Raw genomic sequence first — 19,999 nt, 5'->3', positions numbered from 1 at the left:
CTATCCGAATGGATGGGCAAGGTTGGATCTAGATTCTCCTTCTGTGGTTGATTAAAGGGATATATATATATAATCATGTTAGATTAAGAAAAATGTGATTTATTTTAAATCTATAATTAGTAGACTACATGTAATTAAGGATAGACACATAATAAAACTTGGGTATTATTTTAGGAGAGAAAAACTTAAGCAATTTGAAACTCCGAAAAAAACAACTCCTAAGCTCACATTAACTCTACTACAGCAGTTCAATATCCTTTTGCGTCCACATTTTTCTCACATCAGATATAATAGTCCTACGTTATGCTTGAAACTTGAAAGTTTGAGTGGGGAAGGAAAGGGAAGTTAGGAGTATGGAGAAAAATTTGTTTATCAGATAAATATAATTAATGAGAAAATGGTGAGAAAATATGTTTGGTAAGAAAATAAAAAAATAAAAAAGTTGTTTGGTAACACAAAAAATTACTGAAAAAATTGGTTTAAGTTTTCTAAGTCTATATTTAATTGAAGGTAAAATATTAATAAAAAATAAGTTTAAATTACCACAACAACCCTTTAGTGATGTGTCGATTAATGAATAACGGATACTATTGCTTAAGGATAATAAAAAGAACATATACTTGGTAGAAATAGCAAAGATAAAATCACGTGTCAACAATGTTTTTTGAATTTCCCTAACTATATTGACAAATACTACCTTGTACGTGGTTTTATTCGACGATGTTTTTTACACACAAAAAGTAAATACTAGACAAATAACTTTGCTAGCTAAATTTTTTAAAACCTGATACCAAATATAGATATATAAAAATACCACTTCCATTTGTCTAGTTATCTTCAATAAAAACTCCTACCAAACACACCCTTACTCCCCTTTGTATGATGTTTAAGAAAGAAACATATTTCGAAAAAAAAATTCTACTTAATTAAATAAAAAGTAATAAACTGTCACCAAAAAAATAATAATAAGTAACAAATTATTAATCTAAATTTGCAATACATTTCTCATGTTGCAATCTTATGAGTTATTACACATGCTTAATGAAGAACATATATTTAATTTCATAATATGTAATTTTAAATGTAAAACAATTATTTCAACCAAAAAGTTTAAATTTTTGAATGAGATTACATTAATAATTTTATATTATATTTCTCTAACACATTCACTCTATTTTAAGAAATTTTATAATATTTAATTGGGTTAAGTGGATGTCCTTTAAAAGGACACAAGTTGTGTCCTTTTAGTGACTTACACAAAGTCTGACCAGTAAGACTTTGTGTAAATTTGAAAAGTTATTTATTTTTTCACTTTACATGTCAGCGATGTGACTAAGAAGAGAAAAAAAAAATCACTTTTCAGATTTACACAAAGTCTTACCAGTCAGACTTTGTATAAATCACTTAAAAAGACACAAGCTTGTATCCTTTAGAAGGATACTTCTTTTTTTCTATTTAATTATTTATTAATAAAATAAGAAGCTAGCAATGAGGATTGAATTTGTGATCGTGAAAGCTCTAATAATAACTATTTCAATTTAAAAGCTTAATGTTTTTGAGTTAGATCACTACATTAATGATTTAATATTACATTTCTTTACCATTAAATAAACCTTTTTCCCATACTACCCACTGTGCGGGAAAGCAATTTAATTGTAACAGGTGTAATTTTGCCCATGTACGTCAGTTTTTTTTTGTGTGTGTGGGTGCATGTTGTTCTTAGGTGCTCTGTAGCACTATGGTAATTCGATAAGATTCAGTTATTCTGCCTACTGCAAAAAAAATTTCTCAGAAACGTTTGATTTCTCCTTTAAGAACAGGGATCGAGTTTCCCTAGAGAAAGATAAAAATGAAATTGTGAATACATGTCAGTTATGAATTTCATCTAGTAATTTTTTTCTTTTTTTAGCCTTATCTATACTTTTCTTTCAAACTTTCCACGATGTAAGAAAGCATGATGGAATCTAAACACTCAAAACCCCACTCCACCTTAATAATTTTCTTCTTTACTACTGTTTGCAACTTTTTTACGCCTTTGCACTTATTTGCACAATAAGTTCTCTAGCTATGGGTGTGGCATATGGTTTCTGATCCGCCGCAGACCTCACAAGGCCTGATCTTTGGGCTTTAGTCTTATGGCACAATAAAATTTCTGCTTTGGGCTTCAGCTTTTGACAACCTTTAAGATGACATCTTTATTCGTATGCCTCCTTGGGTCGTGACACATCCTGAATATCTATCAACCATCATATTCTGGAAATGTTTTTGTACGTTTTATACAGAAACCTCACATCATGCGTCGTGTCAAACATCAAGGAGCATAGAGTAAATTTTGTTGATGTGATATATGGGGGTATATGCTTTCCCCCACGTAATTCTTGTGAAATTACAGTAAAAATTATAAACCCATCCCATCATTCATTATTCACTTCCCTACACTGAAATTTTAGAACTTAGAAGCCACTGTTAATCAGGCTTGGTTGCATTGATTAGAAGTATATTACCCGTTAATATCACATACCGTATTTTCTTGAACTCAAAAGTTGCTAGTTTGAGTTTTCCAACGTTACTTGCCTTCCTCCGAATGAGAGAACTTTCTTTTCAGGACCTCGTTCTCCTTTCTTAGTTTCATGATTTTCTGCTTAAGTGTTTCCACTTGCCAATTTGAGGTCATATCCTGCTGCTGGTCAACCATCTTTGCTTTACAAATCAGCACTACAAGGCACAGAAAAGCTTCCTGCTTATTTTTACGTGATAAAACATGAAAATGCTCAAATAAAACAATAAACTGGTTTTGTGTTATAGAAACACGGGAAATCAATCACCGCTTACATTCCTTTTCCAAATGTTGGACTTTTCTATTTAACTCATTCTTCTCTTCCTGCTCAACCGAAAGACATTCTTTCAAATCCTGAACCTCAGCATTATCTATCAAATGATGATGATGAGCAAAACAAACAAACCTTCTGATCTCTTGAAATTCATACAATTTACTAGTAAACAAAATTAAAGTGCCTCACATTTTGATTCCACTTCGAAATGGATTTGGTCCAACCTGTTTGCTAGAACTTGCATATGACTTTTATGTGCTGCTAAATCTTGATGGAGTTGGCTTATGGTTGCTTCATACGTTGCTTCCTTATGTAGAGATGCCCTGAGTAAGTGAAGATCAATGATATAATTAAAACAACAAAACTTCATTTTAGTGATAGACATGTTTTCACTTAATTAATTAAGGGATTATTATTTCTTCTACAATATCAGATAAAAGTATCTCTTGCAACTCCAAAATGACATTGTTTTAGGATTTGGGAAAATGATACAAGAAGAAAATGAAATTTCAAAAATACCATGTATTTTTTTTCCTAAACTTTAAAATGACCTCATTTTGAGTTGCAAAAATTAATTTTATCTCATGTTACACGATCAATCATTTTTCCATTAATTAATCATTATTACTCACTCAACTTGAGCTTCTAAACTTGCAATTTTTCCTTCATATTCTTGCTTGAGAAATTTCATAGCCTTCCTGTGTCCCTGCTCCAAAAAATTTATACATTAGGCAGTGCCGATATATGGTGGAATGTAATAACTGACAAGATTGAAATTAACTCACGTCTTCTTTAGATATAACTTCATAACTCGCTCTTTCTAGTTCTTCTTTCAAGTTCAAGCATTTTGTACGGAAATCAAGCTGCGTGCCATAACATTAGTTAATTAAATTAACATTACTAATATAAAAAATGCAAGTTAAGTGCAAAATACAAACACCTGATCTGCCAGATTTTTTAAGGACTCTGTGTACAGTTTTGTCAACTTGTCATTTTCTGCGACATTTACAATCTAAATTTAGCTACAATTACAACATAATGATGCAAATTTTTATATTGTTAACCTCTTTTGAGGGTGTTGCAAGCGACTTGGAGAGATTCCCTCATTTTGAACTCTGCGCTGTATTTGGATTGGAGCAACTGGATCTCCGAAATGCCGTTCTTAACATCCTGATTCACCAAAGCAAATTAACAATTAAAATTCTTGTTTTGAGGCCTAACAATTCGTTACTATTTGCTTCGAATACCTCGTAGATCTGATCGAATGCGGAGAGCAGTGACTCCATTTCTTCGTCACTGATTGCCGCCATTTTTTCTTTCTCCCTCACTCTCTCTCTTCAGAAATTCGAATTCTCTTCCTCGTGCAACGATTTTCCTATTGCTAATGTAATGCGTGATGCTGGAGGATGTCACGGGCTTGGGCTTATTCTCCTATGTTATATAAGCCCACTTGAATTATTAGGTATTTTAAATGTACTAATGTTTCATGTTATACGAGATTATGGGCCATATGTGTTATTTTATTTTATTTTCTCACATGAGAATCACACATTTTTACATGTGGATAAAATTATTTTTTATAACATGCTATTGCAAATATTTAGGGTAAAAAGAAGCTTACCACCTACCTGGACAAGCAGTTATATTATGGTTGGATATATTACAAATTAGTTAACAAACCACTACCTCTTGAGTGGCAATAAGGGGTGTTTGGTATGAGTATTTTGATTGGAATGACGGGAAAGTAGGATTGGGTTTATTTTTTTGACCATGTTTGGTATAAAAAAACATAAGAAATTCCCAGCCAAATAATTTTTCCAGCATTTGAGTTTGTAACTACAGACTAGAAAAAAAAAATCCCTCCAAACACATGGATAAGAGTTTTAGGATGGACAAACTACTAAAAGAACGGAAGTTTGAATTCTGAAGAGAACCTTTGATTTCTAAGTTAGATAATTGTCACACGGCCTAGTTTTATACTTATGCATATCCCTTCCTGGTCATGGAAGACTTGACTCAACCCAAAGACATAATTAAAAATTAAATTTTGAACACAAGTGGAAGGTGGTTGTCTTCATTTATCTACTACACGGGCAAAAACACGTTAACTGAATTTATTGCAAACATGACAAATGATTGAAATGATCTCGAATACGAGATTAGCTACTAGTTTCGTGGAATGATACAATTTACAGATTCTGACAGACACAGTCATACCAATTCAATGACTGTTTAGCAAACAAGTACTAAACAGTCCCATAAACCTTAATTGCAAGAGGGATACAGAATAACAATGAACAAAAAGATCTAAAAAAATACTGCATCACCACTAATAACGTGAACAACACAAAGGAGATAATAGCAATACAGATAGCATGCGTGTAAAATAGCACTGTAATAGTAGCATGGTCATCTAGAAAGCCATAAGATTTGTTCATCAATCTTGCTCAGCTTCTCATCATCAAGGCGTTTCCAAGTCATGATTCTCTTCACGTCCATCCAGGACATTTTTCCTTTGTGAAGTTCAGCTAGTATAATCCTTGCTCTCCTTGGCCATCCAGCCTTCCCATAGCCATGGTATCCAAAGCCACCACCATAACAAAACCATATGCCATGCAAGTTTCCACAGAAGTCATTGGTGTGGTCATGGCCTATGAACACAGCCTTCACATCTCCCATGGAGACAAAGGTCTGCAAGACCCCTGAGTTCACTCGTGAACAAGCCACACCCTCTTGAAATTGGCCTACAGTCTCTTTGTAGAACAGCTGCGGAATTTCTGGGATTGGGATATGGAAAAATGCTAGTGCCGGTGGTTTAGTTGGGGAAATAGCATCAGTAGGATGAAGAGGATCCTGCTTTTGTCCCTGTTAGCATGTGACCTGCAAGATGTTAATCGTATCTAAATCTGGGAAACCTCCCTCAAGGGAATATAAAAACAGAAGAAGTACATGATTGCATTATTGCTTGAGAAATCAAAAATAGTCTTGCTGATAAGAGGACTAACATTTCTCTTTTAACATTCAACCTTTTCTAGGTTAAGTTTTAATCTAAGCAGGTAGGTTAACGAGGGTGAAAACTAAAAAAAGAATGAGAGAAAAATATTCAACTTAACGGCAACCATTACTGTCTGCCCCACCCAATATATTTATTTCATGTGTGATAGTTACTACAATTTCAAGTAAACACAATTAGCTATTGAAAAACTCAGTTGCTTTTCATTTATAAAGAACCAAAACAGTGAAAAGAATAGTTATTTCACTCTTGGGCATGTTCTTGTATGATTTTTCCCATTTGTTAATCTTTTTTGAAGCACATTCAAAGTTATTTCAAGGGAAAAATTGCTTCCTTATCTGACATGCCTGAGTTATGTTCCAATTTTCCTAAGGCTGACTATCATTTTTCCCACCTAGTAATTTATGTAAATCTGATATTGCATGAGACATGAGCCCACATGTTGCTTTGCTCCATTCCCATTGAGCAATTTAATTTTAATACAAATAAATAAATAAATATTAGGTAGCAAAGCAAAAAGCTTATCATGTCTATATACTAATATACACAAGACTCTTCAATTGTTGAGATATATTAAGTCATTAAAAAGCCATCACCCACCAGCTTAAGCTTTTAGGTTGAATTGGTTCTTTACATGGTATCAGAGCCTCGGTGTACCGGGTTCAATCCTCACCGCCCCCCACTTTTTTTCTAGTGGAATTTCTTTCTTCACACAGGTAGGTGGGCCTGTGCATTGTCCACCCTTCAAGCCCAGTGGGCTTTCGTGTGAGGGGACGTGTTGAGATATATAAAATCATTAATGTAGTCTCACCTAACAGCTTAAGCTTTTGGGATGAATTGATTCTTTACATGGTATCAGAGCCATAGAAAATAAAAAGTCATAACTAAAGTAAAAAAAAAAAATCACTACCAAGGAAAGAAAAAATAAAATTATGAAGATTGTACCTATTTACAGAAATTTTTTTCAGAAATATAAGCCAATGAAAGCAATCATGTGTAGGAATATGAAGCACCGACACTTCAAAAACCCTGACGTGTCGTGTCCGACACTTCCCGACACTCCGACACTCTAACACGCGTTATGGAAATTCAAAAAAAGATTCAAAGGTTGCATTGCTTTGAGTTTTTAGTTTCAACTGGTAGATTCGTTGGAATACGATTACCATTTTATTGAGTTTAATATAAATATTTAGGATATCTTATGTTTCTTTGCAAAATTGATTAGTTTCATTTTTTTGTTAAATTATTGAATATCAAATATAATATCAAAACGTGTACTAACGTGTCGAAATCTAATATTTTTTAAAATTAACGTGTCGACAGGGGCGAACCGAGGGGGGTGCTAGGGTAGGCGGCCGCCCCCCTCAAAATTTGAAGAATTTTTTTTTTTGGTACATAGAAGAAATTTTTTAACATAAGTATAATGCAAGAAACCTCCATTTTTTCTCTCCATTAATGTGAAGTAGTTTTCTCCCACCGCAGAGTTTATAGAGCTTCTTTATATTCTCAGGTCCTATATTTATTGAAACCCCTCTAACTCTGATTGCATTTTTTTACAAATTACATTAAGTATGACCAGTCATACACTCTTGATTAAAGTATGACGGTCAGACACAGTGTAGGTTGTAAGAGTTTCTAAAAAAAAATTTGAAAATATAACCTTCCCCTTAAATTATAGTTTAAACCTCGACTTGAAACTTACAGTTTCAACTTTATTATGCTTAGATGTTAGCACAAATCTTCCCATCCATGAATAAAAATAAGAAGTCTGAGAGTCTTACGAAAGAATGAACCTTATTCTTTCGATCCCTCTCCTTTTCTGATGATTCGTGATAGAGAGGGAAGTAAGGGGCAGAAGGGTTTTAGTGATTGTGATTCTTGACAATCTGTCTCTTCTGATTTATCTTTGGCTTTTTTTCCTTCTTGGGCTAACAGTGAGTAAATAGAAAAAGAGGTTAAGAAATGAAAGGGGTCTGCTTTGAATTATCTATTTACATTGTAGTAATTAGTACATATTTTTTGTGAAATATAAACCGTTGCTCTCTTCTCTTTTTCTTTGTTTTCTTTGCATAAAAAATGTTCATTTTAGGGGTTGAAAATGTGTAGATTTTTCAAATTGATAGTAGATTTTACTGTGACATCTTCTACCCCTCTCTCTCTCCTTCTTTCTCTCTATAACAAGTTAAAAGAGGTATTTATGAGTTATGTTCTCTGGATTGGTGTTTCGGCCTCCCACATATTGTGGTTGAAAAGAGAAATAAATATTTAATTTTTCGTATTTTGACCTCTCATATATTATGTTTGAAGAGAAAAATAAATATTTAATTTTTAGCCCCCCACAGAAAAAATTTCTGGGTCCGCCACTGCGTGTCGGATTGTCATGTCGTGTCGTGTCACGTGTCCCGTGTCGGTATCGGTGCTACATAGGTAAGAAGCATGTCAAGATTTAAAAAGATAAATTATTGTCTCTTCATAATCATCACCAGAATTATTATGATTAACAGATATTTAAATAGCTACCAGTGACAATATTCAAATTTTGTTATTACCTGAAATTCTTGAGAAACACGACGAAGCCACTGAAGTTGAGAGTCTTTGATCCATCCATAAGTTCGAATTCCCTGATAAACAGCCCTGTCTCCGCTGTCAAGAAAAAAGAGATTCAAAACAGTGCTGTTTGTCATCATGGAACCGGGGGCACCATACACTCTTAGGTTATAATTCCCAAAGCCATCAATTTTTGTCATCATGCCACCTTTAGTAGGATCAGTGAGATTATCAGCTGACGGATTGATTTGTGAGACTGAATAGTCCATAAGGGAGATGAAGGACATTAATTCTTCACGATTCATAGTTGATTCTTGGTCATGGTTTCCCAGAACTGCTGCCCAAGGAAGTCCTGATTCTGTGGCGGGACCAAAGGCTTTAAACAGAGATTCTGCAGCATCGGGGGTACTTGATCCGAATATATTATCTCCTAATTGCAAGAACTGAATCCAAGTTAATTAGGCACATGGAGAAAACAAACAAAGACACACTTACGGTAAATATTTCAGTATAAAAAAATTCAGCCAGGTACCGTATAGCAACTAAACATTAAAAATAAAGAGCCACCTATAGCGTAGACATAGTTTAGTTAAGCCACGTTCAGGAGAAATGTTAATGTTATATTTTCATTTATGCAAGACATAAGCTGGAAGAATTTATTTTCAGCCAGAATGTTTAAATGCTGCTAGTGCTGAATACATTTAGATTGGTAAAATCCTATCCAGAAGGTGATAAAATAGTAGTCAAATACTTAAATTGCATATCAATGTCCATAAACCCTATCATTTGGAATAAAAGACAAGGTATATCAGGCCCAAGGGCTTGAATTATGTATCCTAAGCTAAAACCTATTTCTACTGTATTTCATTTGGTCATGTTACTTATAGTCCAAATCAAAATAACCATGGAATTTCCATAGTATTCAATAAAAATTCTATTTTCATCTTCTTTCCTTCTATCCAGTGAAGAAATATGATTTCAAAATTCACGTAGATTCAAATGACCTGCTTCCTCACCCAGCTTTATTACATCTATAAACAAAGCACCGTTAAGTACCAAGAATCTACCTTGCTCTACTTTTATCGCCATATTATATAGTCTGCAAATGTGCATTGCTTTCTATACAGTAAACCATTTATAATTTTCTTAGCAGAACCCAGCTTGGTTGTGTTAAATCACAGGTAGTATTATAGACCCTTAGCCTAAGTATAAAAAGCCACTCTTCATTAAATCCCGAGTATTCCTGACTAGTGAGGGTGGGGCAAGAGCAATTATTATGCAGCCTTATCCTTGCATATTTGCAAAGAGACTGTTTCTCAAATTTGAACCCATAACCTTTCAGTCATAAAAGAACAATATTGCCACTACTCCCAAGACTTGCCCTCTTACCCTTCGCCTAAGTATATAATACAAAAAGAAGGGGATGGAGGATAGTGCGCCGCGTGCGTAAGAAAGAATAAGGAAGCAAGGTAATGAGGAAATTGGAGGGAATTTGCTAGCTGTAGAGAAAGAACCAAGAGAGAAGTTGATTATGGGAGAGTGGGCTATCAGTAACAGCATGGACAGCTGCCACATGCTGAACGAGGGGGAGTATTCTGGTTTCACACCAGAAAAAGGTCAATGTGAATAAGACAGGGAGGGGCGAGGGAGAGAAGGCAGAGAAGAATTTGAAGGAATAAGAACTCGGTTCAGGGACAAAGGCTAGTGCTCTGCACATCAGCAATCTTCTCCATATCTGAATCAGTGGGCTAACTCTGATTGTAGGAGCTAGTCTCTGGCTTTCTTTACACTATTCCAAGCTTATATCATGGTATTTTCATTTCAATTCCAGCTAGTACTGATAGCTCGCCATTGAAAGGTCCAAGTTAATCAAAATTTGAAGGATATCAGTGTTCCAAACTTCCTCTTACAGAGAGTTCACTTTTGTAGAATAAACTCCGGGGCTTTGACTGCCCCGAATTGACTATTATTAATTTATTATAGTCTTCGATTTCTGAACAAACTCCTCCGGTTTATTAGGATGTTTAAATTCTTCCAAAATTGAGGGAACTTTGAAATGTTTATAATAATGAATAAGGGAGGGTTTTGGAGGATCAAATTAAAATTCCAATCTTCTTCCCCTCCTTTTACAAAACTCTCACTCACAAAGAGGAAGGTTTACCTAAAACCTCCTTTTCCCCTCCCAACATCCAAAAATAGCAAGGGGATAGAATTAGGAAAACTAAGGTAAGAACATTTTTTTTTTGTATAGACAACACACAGCCAACAACTATGATAAACCATCAAAATATGCTAGTTGGTGTATGTGCAATTTAAACATGAACCTTTTTTTTTTATCTGTCCTAGTCTCTTATTCTCCTATGCTCAAAATATCTATTTTTACCAGATCAAGATACAATCATGCTACTTTTCTTTTTCTTGTAAAACAATTTTGCTAGATAAAAGTGTCAAAACTTCAAACATTCCAATCACTCACGCTAGGGTGAAGGCAATAATAATAACAAACTGCAAATTCACAAAAAAGGAAATCAAAAACAGAAAAAGCAGAGAAAAAAAAAGGAACTAAAATTAATAAATTACCAGTAAAGGCTATGAAATCAGGATTCTCAGCCTGAATGATGCGCTTCAAAAACCGAGTGGTGTTAAGATCAGAACAAAACTCGAACTCAGAAGCCAACACATCCCTGCACCGGGTTATGCTTCCACTCCCATAATGCATATCAGCCACCTGCCATCGAAACCAACGAAACCAATGATGTACAAGAACACACACACACACACACATATATATATATATAGAGAGAGAGAGAGAGAGACCTGAAGGATTTTGAAGGTGCCATCGGAACGGAACCGTAGAGGAAGATCAGGAATCTTCTTGATACGCACAGTTTCGTTACCAAGGAAGAGTTTACGTAATAAATGGCTTTGTGTAATGTGAAGAATTGCAAGGACGAATGTGAGGTAGAGGAGAGAGTGTTTCCAGTTTTCCGTTGTACAAGAATCCATCACAGATCGGTGGGTGTTCATTGGTAGTGTCTGTGTGACCAACAACTGTAACAACTTACGACTACATAGTTGTTTGTGAATTATGGATGTTCAGATCATGGGCCTCGCTTTTTGGGCTATTCGTGGGTCGTGTTCCTGGTCCATATATTGCTGCATGGGTTTGGGTTTGAGGTATTCCATGTTGACATCAACGACTTTAACGAGAGAAATGGTTTGAATGTTTGTCGTATTGCCAAATGTTGTGTATTGCTTGTATGCATTTAATGAGTTTAACATCAAATTATGTATGAGTGAGAAGATAGATATCTATTATAACTATGGAACTATTACTATAATCAAACCATAATTAATGATGGACTTGAATTAGAAATTTTGCTGTTGTGTACTAACACATGTTTCTCTTTTTTTTTTTTTTTTTTGGTTACAAGAAAAATGTTGTTGTTTCTGTTTTTTATTGTTGAAAGAAGTTTTTTTTTTTGCTATTCATTATTGTTGCTGTTTCTATTTTCTATTGCTGTGTGAATTTCTCGTTGCTATCTAGTGCTGCTATTTTCAATTTATTCATTTTTTTTTTTTGTAAATAATTTATTCATTAAATTACTAGTATAATATAACATTTAAGCTAACCTAAGTAACATTTTCTAATTCTATTAGGGAATATTACATTTCGTGCATATGTGTGATAACATCGTTAACCTTGGGGATAAAAAAAAAAAAGATATGTGTGTTGGAGATTATATGTAACAGTATATTGTTTGAATTCTTTGTAACGTATATTGTTTGAATTCAATTCTTTGTAACCGTAGGTTTGAATTCTTTGTAACGTATATTGTTTGAATTCTTTGTAACCGTAGGACTGTTTAGATAGAGTATTTATTTGTTTTAGTCTGTTACGTTGTTACCATTTATTGTATGTTCGCCTATTTGAAGGCTACCAATGAATGAGATAAACACACAGTTGAAATATCAAGTTTATCTTGGTATCAGAGCAATCCTAGTATACATGTTTCCGCATTCCCTTTCAGTGCGAAAGCTGGTTCATTTAACATGGCACCAGGTGGTGGCAGCAAGTCCAAAACAACTGATCCTAGTTCGCCATTTTACTTGGCTGGATCCGACAGTCCAGGTCTCTTGTTAACGACTGTCATGCTGCGTGGTGAGGCCAACTATGACAACTGGGCCAAGCTCATGAAAGACGCATTGAAGGCGAAAAACAAATTGGGTTTTGTGACCGGTTCGGTCAAGAAACCAGGAGAGGATGATGCCGAAGAGTGGCGCGCCTGGGAGATGTGCAATTCGATGCTCAATGGTTGGATTCACAACACCATTGATGCAAAACTTCAACCATTCATCAAGTGCTTTGATGACGTCAAGGACTTATGGAATGACCTAGAGGAAAGGTATGCAGTGTAAAACTTTCCAAGACAGTATCAACTGATATCCAGTTTAGCCAATATCAAGCAACATGGAGATAGCGTTGGTGATTATTACACCAAACTCAGGGCTGAATGGGACGATCTGGAAGGCAGCAAAACTCGCAAGTCTTGCGATTGTGGTGATAAGTGTGCCATTGCCAAAGCAATCGAGGAAGAGAAAGAGCATGATCGCGTTTATCAATTTTTGATGGGGCTGGATGAATCTACATTTGGCAATCTGAGATCCCATATCCTCAACACTTCTCCTCTTCCTAGTGTCAACAAAGTGTACGCAATTGTCACTCAAGAGGAGACCCATCGTAGTATTTCTCGCGTTCAAGATGAGAGGAGTCAGGTAGTGGGATACTCAACCCAAACCGATTCCATGAAGCAGTCAGACACGTCCATGCAGCAGCGGATGGTTCCTAACAAACCACAAGACAGAATACCTTGCCCTCATTGTGGCAGGACCAATCACGACCCTTCCAAATGCTGGAACGTTCATGGTTTTCCACCAAACAGGAGTGCTGGTCGCGGACGAGGAAGGGGAGGACGTTCGGCAGGACGTTATACGCATGCTCATGCGACGTTTGCAATGGATGCCTCACACCCAGTTGCTGCTAACTCTCTTCCTCCAGACGTCTCCCATTCTGCCTCTTCTCAAGTTGCTGCACACTCCGTTTTGACCCCAGAAATTGTGAATAAACTGTTAACATTGGTAGACCAGCCTCAGTCACATGAAAAATTATCTGGTAAGCGTATTCATTCTCAATGGCTCATTGATAGTGGGGCCTCACGTCATATGACAGGCACTTTGGCTTTATTAGCTGACATTACACCTATTCCCCCTCTATCTGTGACTCTACCAAATGGTTCTATTACTTATGCTGCAAAACAAGGCTCGATGGTGTTTAATACAAACTTCAGCTTGTCAAATGTTTTATATGTGCCTAACTTACGCTGCAATCTCATCTCTGTTTCCCAATTGCTTCACTCCAAGAGCAGTAGCGTTACATTTACTGATAAAAAGTGCATTTTGCAGGACCAAGTGCTGAAGAGGGAGATTGGTTTGGGTGAACTTCATAAAGGAGTCTATGTGTTTCAGCCTTCATGTGCTTCAGCTTCGGCAGTTCAAGCAGGAGAGTCAATTGACTTGTGGCACAACAGGCTAGGCCATGCATCCTATGATATCTTATCTCTGGTTCCAGAATTTAAAGCTTTGCAAAATAAAGTAGTATGTAAGGCATGTGAAGTTTGTCATCGTGCCAAGCAAACTAGATCAATGTTTCCTATAAGTTTTTCTCGCAGCAAAGAATGTTTTGATTTAATCCATTGTGACACTTGAGGTCCTTATCAAAATTCTTCTTCTTCTGGTGCACATTATTTCTTAACTGTGGTGGATGACTATAGTAGGCATGTATGGGTTTTTATGTTGGCCGATAAAAGTGAAACTTATGATCGGATGTGCAAATTTCTTGCTATGGTTCTGAACCAATTTGGTAAAACCGTAAAAATAATAAGGTCTGATAATGGTACTGAGTTCAAATCTAATAATATGGTGAAACTCTTGAATGAAAAAGGTATTTTGCAACAAACAACTTGTGTTTATATGCCTGAACAGAATGGCAGAGTCGAAAGGAGGCATAGACACATCCTTAATGTATCACGTGCCTTACTGTTTCATGCAAATCTCCCTGTTGATTTTTGGGAGGAGAGTATTCTTGCTGCTGTTCATATAATTAATAAAACACCTACAAGAGTTCTCCAAGGCAAGTCACCACATGAAGAATTGCATGGAGTTAAACCAGATTATACATACTTGCGCACGTTCGGTTGTCTGTCATTTGCTAATACAAGACCGAAACCAACTGACAAGTTTGCTCCACGTTCGCGACGATGTGTTTTCATCGGATATGCAATATAGCAGAAAGGTTGGAGATTGTTTGATATAGAAGCACAACAAAGCTTTGTGTCCAGGGATGTAAAATTTTTTGAAAATATTTTTCCTTTTCGTGAAGCTCCAGTACAATCTGTTTCTGCACCAAATTCTCGTGTGCCTACAGAGCCAAATTACTTTGACGAAGGCCAAATTGTCCATGACGATTCTGATGCATCAAATGACAGCCCAACGCCTAGTGAATCATGTGTTCCTCTGGACGATAGGGGGAGTGTTTCGCTGGAAGCAACACCAACTAACGAAGTTGCCGCTAGGGAGTCCTCCTTACTAGAAAGAAGTTCGAGTTCTAGTGATGCATCAACCCAACAGCAGTTGCTGGAAGCAAATCTACGTCAAACAGTCACACGCCAGCACCGTACCAGGAAGCAGCCATCTTATTTGCAGGACTATGCATGTCAAGCAGCTGAAACACACACTCCTTCATCTCTCCCTACTCAAACCAATGTCACCTCAGGTACTCGGTATCCTATGTGCAATTATCTTAGCCTCACTAACTTTTCTAAGCAAAATCAAGATTTTGTTGCAGCTATTGACATAGGTCATGAACCACGTACATTTCAAGATGCTATGAGAGACTCCCGATGGGTGGAAGCCATGAGGGCTGAAATCACAGCCTTAGAAGACAACCATACATGGTGCCTCACAGATTTACCTCCAGGGAAGCGTGCTCTTCCAAGCAAGTGGATGTTTAAAATAAAATATCGTTCTGATGGAACGGGTTGGAACGGTATAAGGCAAGATTGGTGATTGCAGGTAATTATCAGATTGCCGGAGAAGATTACAGTGAGACTTATGCACCAGTGGCAAAGATGGTGAGTGTACGTACATTGCTTGCAGTGGCTGCAGCAAGAAACTGGGAGTTGCACCAGCTTGATGTTCATAACGCATTCTTGAATAGAGAAATAAGTGAGGAAGTTTACATGAGATTCCCCCCTGGATTCAGTACTGGGTCTAAGCATAAAGTATGTCGTCTTACAAAGTCATTGTATGGTTTGCGCCAATCACCCCGAAACTGGTTTTCCAAACTCAGCAGTTCGTTGACGGCATATGGATTTGTTCAGTCAAAGCTGATTACACGCTCTTTACTATGCAAAAAGGGGAGGTGTCTCTTGCACTTTTAGTTTATGTCGACGACATCATCTTAGCAGGTAATAATTCACATGCTTGTCTTGCAGTTAAGGAATATCTGAATCAGTGTTTTAAAATAAAAGACCTGGGTAGTCTGAAATATTTTTTGGGTATTGAAATTGCCCGCAGCAAGAAAGGAATATTTTTATGTCAGCGTAAGTATGCCCTGGATATTCTTTCTGATTCCGAGCTCAGTGGATGTAAACCGGCGATTTCCCCCATAGAACAAAATCATCGCCTTGCCTTGGATGACGGACCAGTATATGAGAACCCTGAACGGTATAGAAGACTCATTGGTAAGTTGATTTACCTCACTATCACAAGACCCGACCTGAGCTATGTTGTTCATATCCTTTCTCAATTCATGCATTCACCGCGCCTAGCTCATTATGAGGCTGTTCTCCGGGTTATTCGATATGTAAAGAGAGATCCTGGTCAAGGACTTCTCCTCAAATCGGATTGTGACCTAAAAATTCATGCCTATTGTGATTCGGATTGGGCTTCATGTTCTCTTACCAGACGATCTCTCACTGGTTTATTTATTATGTTGGGTTCTTCACCCGTATCCTGGAAGACCAAGAAACAAGTAACGGTGTCTCGCTCTTCTGCAGAAGCAGAGTATAGATCAATGGCTGCAGCTACTACAAAGATTGTGTGGCTCAAGTCGTTTCTCACCTCTCTTGGGTCACTCACTCAAGTCCTATGGAATTATTTTGTGATCACCAAGCTGCTTTACACATTGCAGCGAATCCGGTGTTTCACGAGCGTACCAAGCATATTGAGTTAGATTGCCACTTTGTACGTGAACATATTCTAGCCAAGCATATTACAACAACTCATGTGCCTTCTCGTTCCCAACTTGCTGATTTGTTTACTAAAGCCTTGGGACAACGCGAGCTTCTTAGTTTTCTTCCCAAGTTGGGCATTTCATCCTTACATACTCCAACTTGAGGGGGAGTGTTGGAGATTATATGTAACAGTATATTGTTTGAATTCTTTGTAACGTATATTGTTTGAATTCTTTGTAACCGTAGGTTTGAATTCTTTGTAACGTATATTGTTTGAATTCTTTGTAACCGTAGGACTGTTTAGATAGAGTATTTATTTGTTTTAGTCTGTTACGTTGTTACCATTTATTGTATGTTCGCCTATTTGAAGGCTACCAATGAATGAGATAAACACACAGTTGAAATATCAAGTTTATCTATGTGACTATAGATTTGTAAAAGTAAAGGGTTTAAATAGGGCTTAATATATCTCCGATCACTAGAGATAATTTATTTTTCATGAGTCCACAATAACATTGTTCTGAGGTTGGAAAAAATGTATTTTAATATTTTTAATTTATTCTGAGGTCATATTAATCTTTATCATTATAATTTTTTTACACAACTCCAAAATAATGTCGTTTTATATTTATTGGAAATAATTTTATCTTCAATGACCATATAAACATTAAATCCATTTAAATAATACAGAACCAGAAAGGATTTTAAATTTTTCTGGCTTAAGCTTCTAGATTTTGTGATGTTTTTAAATTATCTATTTTCCAAAGAAATTATCGTTGGAAAACTTTAAAAAATAATAATAAAATACAAACATGAGCGGCATTACCCCATTAATTAAGATTAGGCATACGTTGTTCACCAAAAAAAATAAAAAATAGATTAGGCATACGTGCACCAATAGTCTAATAAGCACTTAAATATAATATTTGGAAAGCATTTTCATATATCATCATCGGGGTGCAAAGTTGAGAAAGTTAGGGTCTCTTCATTTCTATTAATAATAATAATAATTGTGATTCTATAGATTAAAACACATGGAGTCATTGCATTTGAACGAAATAAACAAATGCTTGATGACAAATCAAAGGCTTTTATTATTCAAGCACATACACATAAAAGATATGATTAAACAAGATACTACTTATGTCTCTGTTGTGTGGGCATGACGGCATAACTAATCTATAGGGAGATCGCACAAATTTATAATTTTACGGGGTGCACCCACTTTTTTGTGTAATAATATGAGATAGAGAAATATATTTCTTTTATTTTATCGCATTAAGTTTTTGTTAATTTACTCAATTCTATATGGAGATGGATATTGTAACAACCAAGTAGTTTTACTACCAATCAATTTTATCATTAGATCGATTATGTTGATCTAACTGTTATATTTATTTTCTTCTTTGTATAGTTATGATTCCCGTATTTAATACTTTATATTTATTTCTACCCTTATATGGTTATGATTTCTCATATTTAATGCTTTCACATTATATATGGAGAATCATAACCATACAAAGATAGAAATAAATATAACCGTTGGATCAACATAATCGATCTATCAGTGAAATTAATTGGTAGTAACACTAATTGGTTGTTACAATATCCTATCTCATTCTATATATCTCGCTAAGGTTTTTTTTGGCATACATCTCGCTAATTTACCCCTAATTTTGGAGAATAAAATTTGATTTTTTACAATAAAAAATAGAAAATAATTTGTCGTGTTACATTTTTGTTCTATATATTTATAAACTTTCAAATGTTGTTTCCCTTTTCCTCAATATTCTTTTAAACATAAATTGTGTATTCTACTCTAGGATTCATAGTACAAAAACACAATGGATTGTGAGAATTCATGTTATTACATAATTGAACAATATTATAAGTCACCAATCTTTATCCATGATTGTTGATGAAGATGATTCAAAATAAAATATTTTTAACTGTGGAAAACATTTCTAAATCTCTTCTCCCTTTTCAGTTTTTGCGCTCTTCATTTAATGGATATGAGAGGATAATTTTCATGGGCAGAAATTGAAAGAATACACTTTTTTATAAAATTTCTAATATATTTTCTATATTACTAGATAGATATTTGCTTCATTTTCATCCTCCCATCGAGCAATTACATAAATTCACACCTTCTCGTGTTAATGCCATTTTTATGAGTAAAATCATTTGCAACTAATTTGACCTTGTAACGTTCAAAGTTACAATAAGAGTGACGTTTGATCTTAAAGACTCACTTACAACCAACTCTTTTACAACTTTTTAAAAACTCAACAAAGTCACAAACTTCATTCTATTTCACAGATTTCAACACATCTTTTATGGCATCTAACCACTTGTCACAATTTTCATTATTCATGGCTTGTGGAAACATAATCATCATAAAAAATGGATTTCCTTAGCCTTAGAGATCTTCTTAATGTTATTTGTTGTGGTTCTTCTACTATGGGCCCATCGATTAATCTGTGTAACTTCATTGTGATTAATGAGATCATTTATTTGTTGTTATTCATTATTATTAATTAGTTCAATACCACAAGGAACAATTACTTTACTCGAGACACAAGTTAATGGAACTTGTACTCTCACTTCTTGAATCTTCACTTTACGTGGTGTTTCAATTCCACTAACTTCGTTATCCTTAATGAACCTAGAATTTCTAGTTTCAATAATCCTTATAGTATGATTAGGACAAAAATTTATATCCTTTTATCTTTTCTGGATAACTAGTGAAATAAGCATTACTTGTTCTTGCATCCATTTCTTTTTTTGTGGATTGTAGTAACTAATTTCTGTCTCACAACCCCAAATATGCAAGTGCCTCAAACTAGGTTTTCTTCCAATCCACAGTTCTAACAGAGTCTTTGTAATTGCCTTAGTATTGTTTTACACATACATGGCAGTCTTTAGAACACAAGTTCACAAAGAAATGGGTAAAGAAAAATTACTAAGCATGCTCTTATCCATATCTTAAAAGGTTTTATTATGCCTTTTTGATACACCATTTTGTTGAGGTGTACCCGGCATTACATATTGAGCACAAAGCCATACTTTTAAAGAAATTTAGCAAAGTCACCCGAATGTTGTCCATTTTCATCATACCTTCCATAATACTTATTAGTTATTACCATTAATAAACCTGACAATTTTTACCTTTTAGTCCAATTGTCTTTCAATTTCATTAATGTAAATCTGTAAAATTTTAACGGCTTGAGATTTATCATGCAACAAGTAAACATAACATAACATGAAAAATCATCAAAGAAGGTGATAAAATATCTTTCTTTAATGAAAGTGTT

The 19,999-nt window shown here is 35.3% G+C and overlaps 2 protein-coding genes across 3 annotated transcripts; both read right to left on the bottom strand.

Moving 5' to 3' along the window:
• Positions 1-2,410: 2,410 nt before the first annotated feature.
• LOC133297540 (protein At-4/1) lies at positions 2,411-4,141 on the bottom strand. The gene is made up of 8 exons (XM_061496710.1): positions 4,079-4,141; positions 3,896-4,001; positions 3,772-3,827; positions 3,617-3,694; positions 3,464-3,537; positions 3,021-3,154; positions 2,833-2,928; positions 2,411-2,715 (listed from the first exon to the last, which is right to left on the bottom strand). Exons 1-8 carry the CDS (start codon positions 4,139-4,141, stop codon positions 2,567-2,569), a joined length of 756 nt encoding a protein of 251 aa, XP_061352694.1. The 3' UTR covers positions 2,411-2,566.
• Positions 4,142-5,090: 949 nt separating this feature from the next.
• Positions 5,091-11,491, bottom strand: LOC133297538 (probable inactive purple acid phosphatase 28). Of its 2 annotated transcripts, none has more exons than XM_061496707.1 (4): positions 11,209-11,491; positions 10,972-11,119; positions 8,394-8,821; positions 5,091-5,696 (listed from the first exon to the last, which is right to left on the bottom strand). In XM_061496707.1, exons 1-4 carry the CDS (start codon positions 11,416-11,418, stop codon positions 5,241-5,243), a joined length of 1,242 nt encoding a protein of 413 aa, XP_061352691.1. In that variant the 5' UTR covers positions 11,419-11,491; the 3' UTR covers positions 5,091-5,240. The 2 variants fall into 2 exon arrangements, with proteins under 2 accessions (XP_061352691.1, XP_061352692.1); XM_061496708.1 differs by having other exon boundaries at positions 5,091-5,687.
• Between the last annotated feature and the right edge of the window lie 8,508 nt (positions 11,492-19,999).

Source organism: Gastrolobium bilobum, unplaced genomic scaffold (genome assembly GCF_033153095.1).
Source record: "Gastrolobium bilobum isolate Gb01-03AN ecotype WA unplaced genomic scaffold, APGP_CSIRO_Gbil_v1 utg63326, whole genome shotgun sequence".
Lineage (NCBI taxonomy): Eukaryota > Viridiplantae > Streptophyta > Magnoliopsida > Fabales > Fabaceae > Gastrolobium > Gastrolobium bilobum.
The sequence above is the reverse complement of the archived record's forward strand: the minus strand, read 5'-3'. Positions and strand labels throughout refer to the sequence as shown.

Excerpts from the sequence above, each read along its gene's own strand:
- LOC133297540 (XM_061496710.1), bottom strand. The coding sequence starts at position 4,141 with ATGGCGGCAATCAGTGACGAAGAAATGGAGTCACTGCTCTCCGCATTC. Across the intron at positions 3,828-3,895 it reads TTGCAACACCCTCAAAAGAG|AAAATGACAAGTTGACAAAA; the intron begins GTTAACAATATA and ends TAAATGTCGCAG. Across the intron at positions 3,538-3,616 it reads AAGTTATATCTAAAGAAGAC|GGACACAGGAAGGCTATGAA; the intron begins GTGAGTTAATTT and ends TTTTTGGAGCAG.
- LOC133297538 (XM_061496707.1), bottom strand. The coding sequence starts at position 11,418 with ATGAACACCCACCGATCTGTGATGGATTCTTGTACAACGGAAAACTGG. Across the intron at positions 11,120-11,208 it reads GCACCTTCAAAATCCTTCAG|GTGGCTGATATGCATTATGG; the intron begins GTCTCTCTCTCT and ends TTTCGATGGCAG. Across the intron at positions 8,822-10,971 it reads TGATTTCATAGCCTTTACTG|GAGATAATATATTCGGATCA; the intron begins GTAATTTATTAA and ends TCTTGCAATTAG.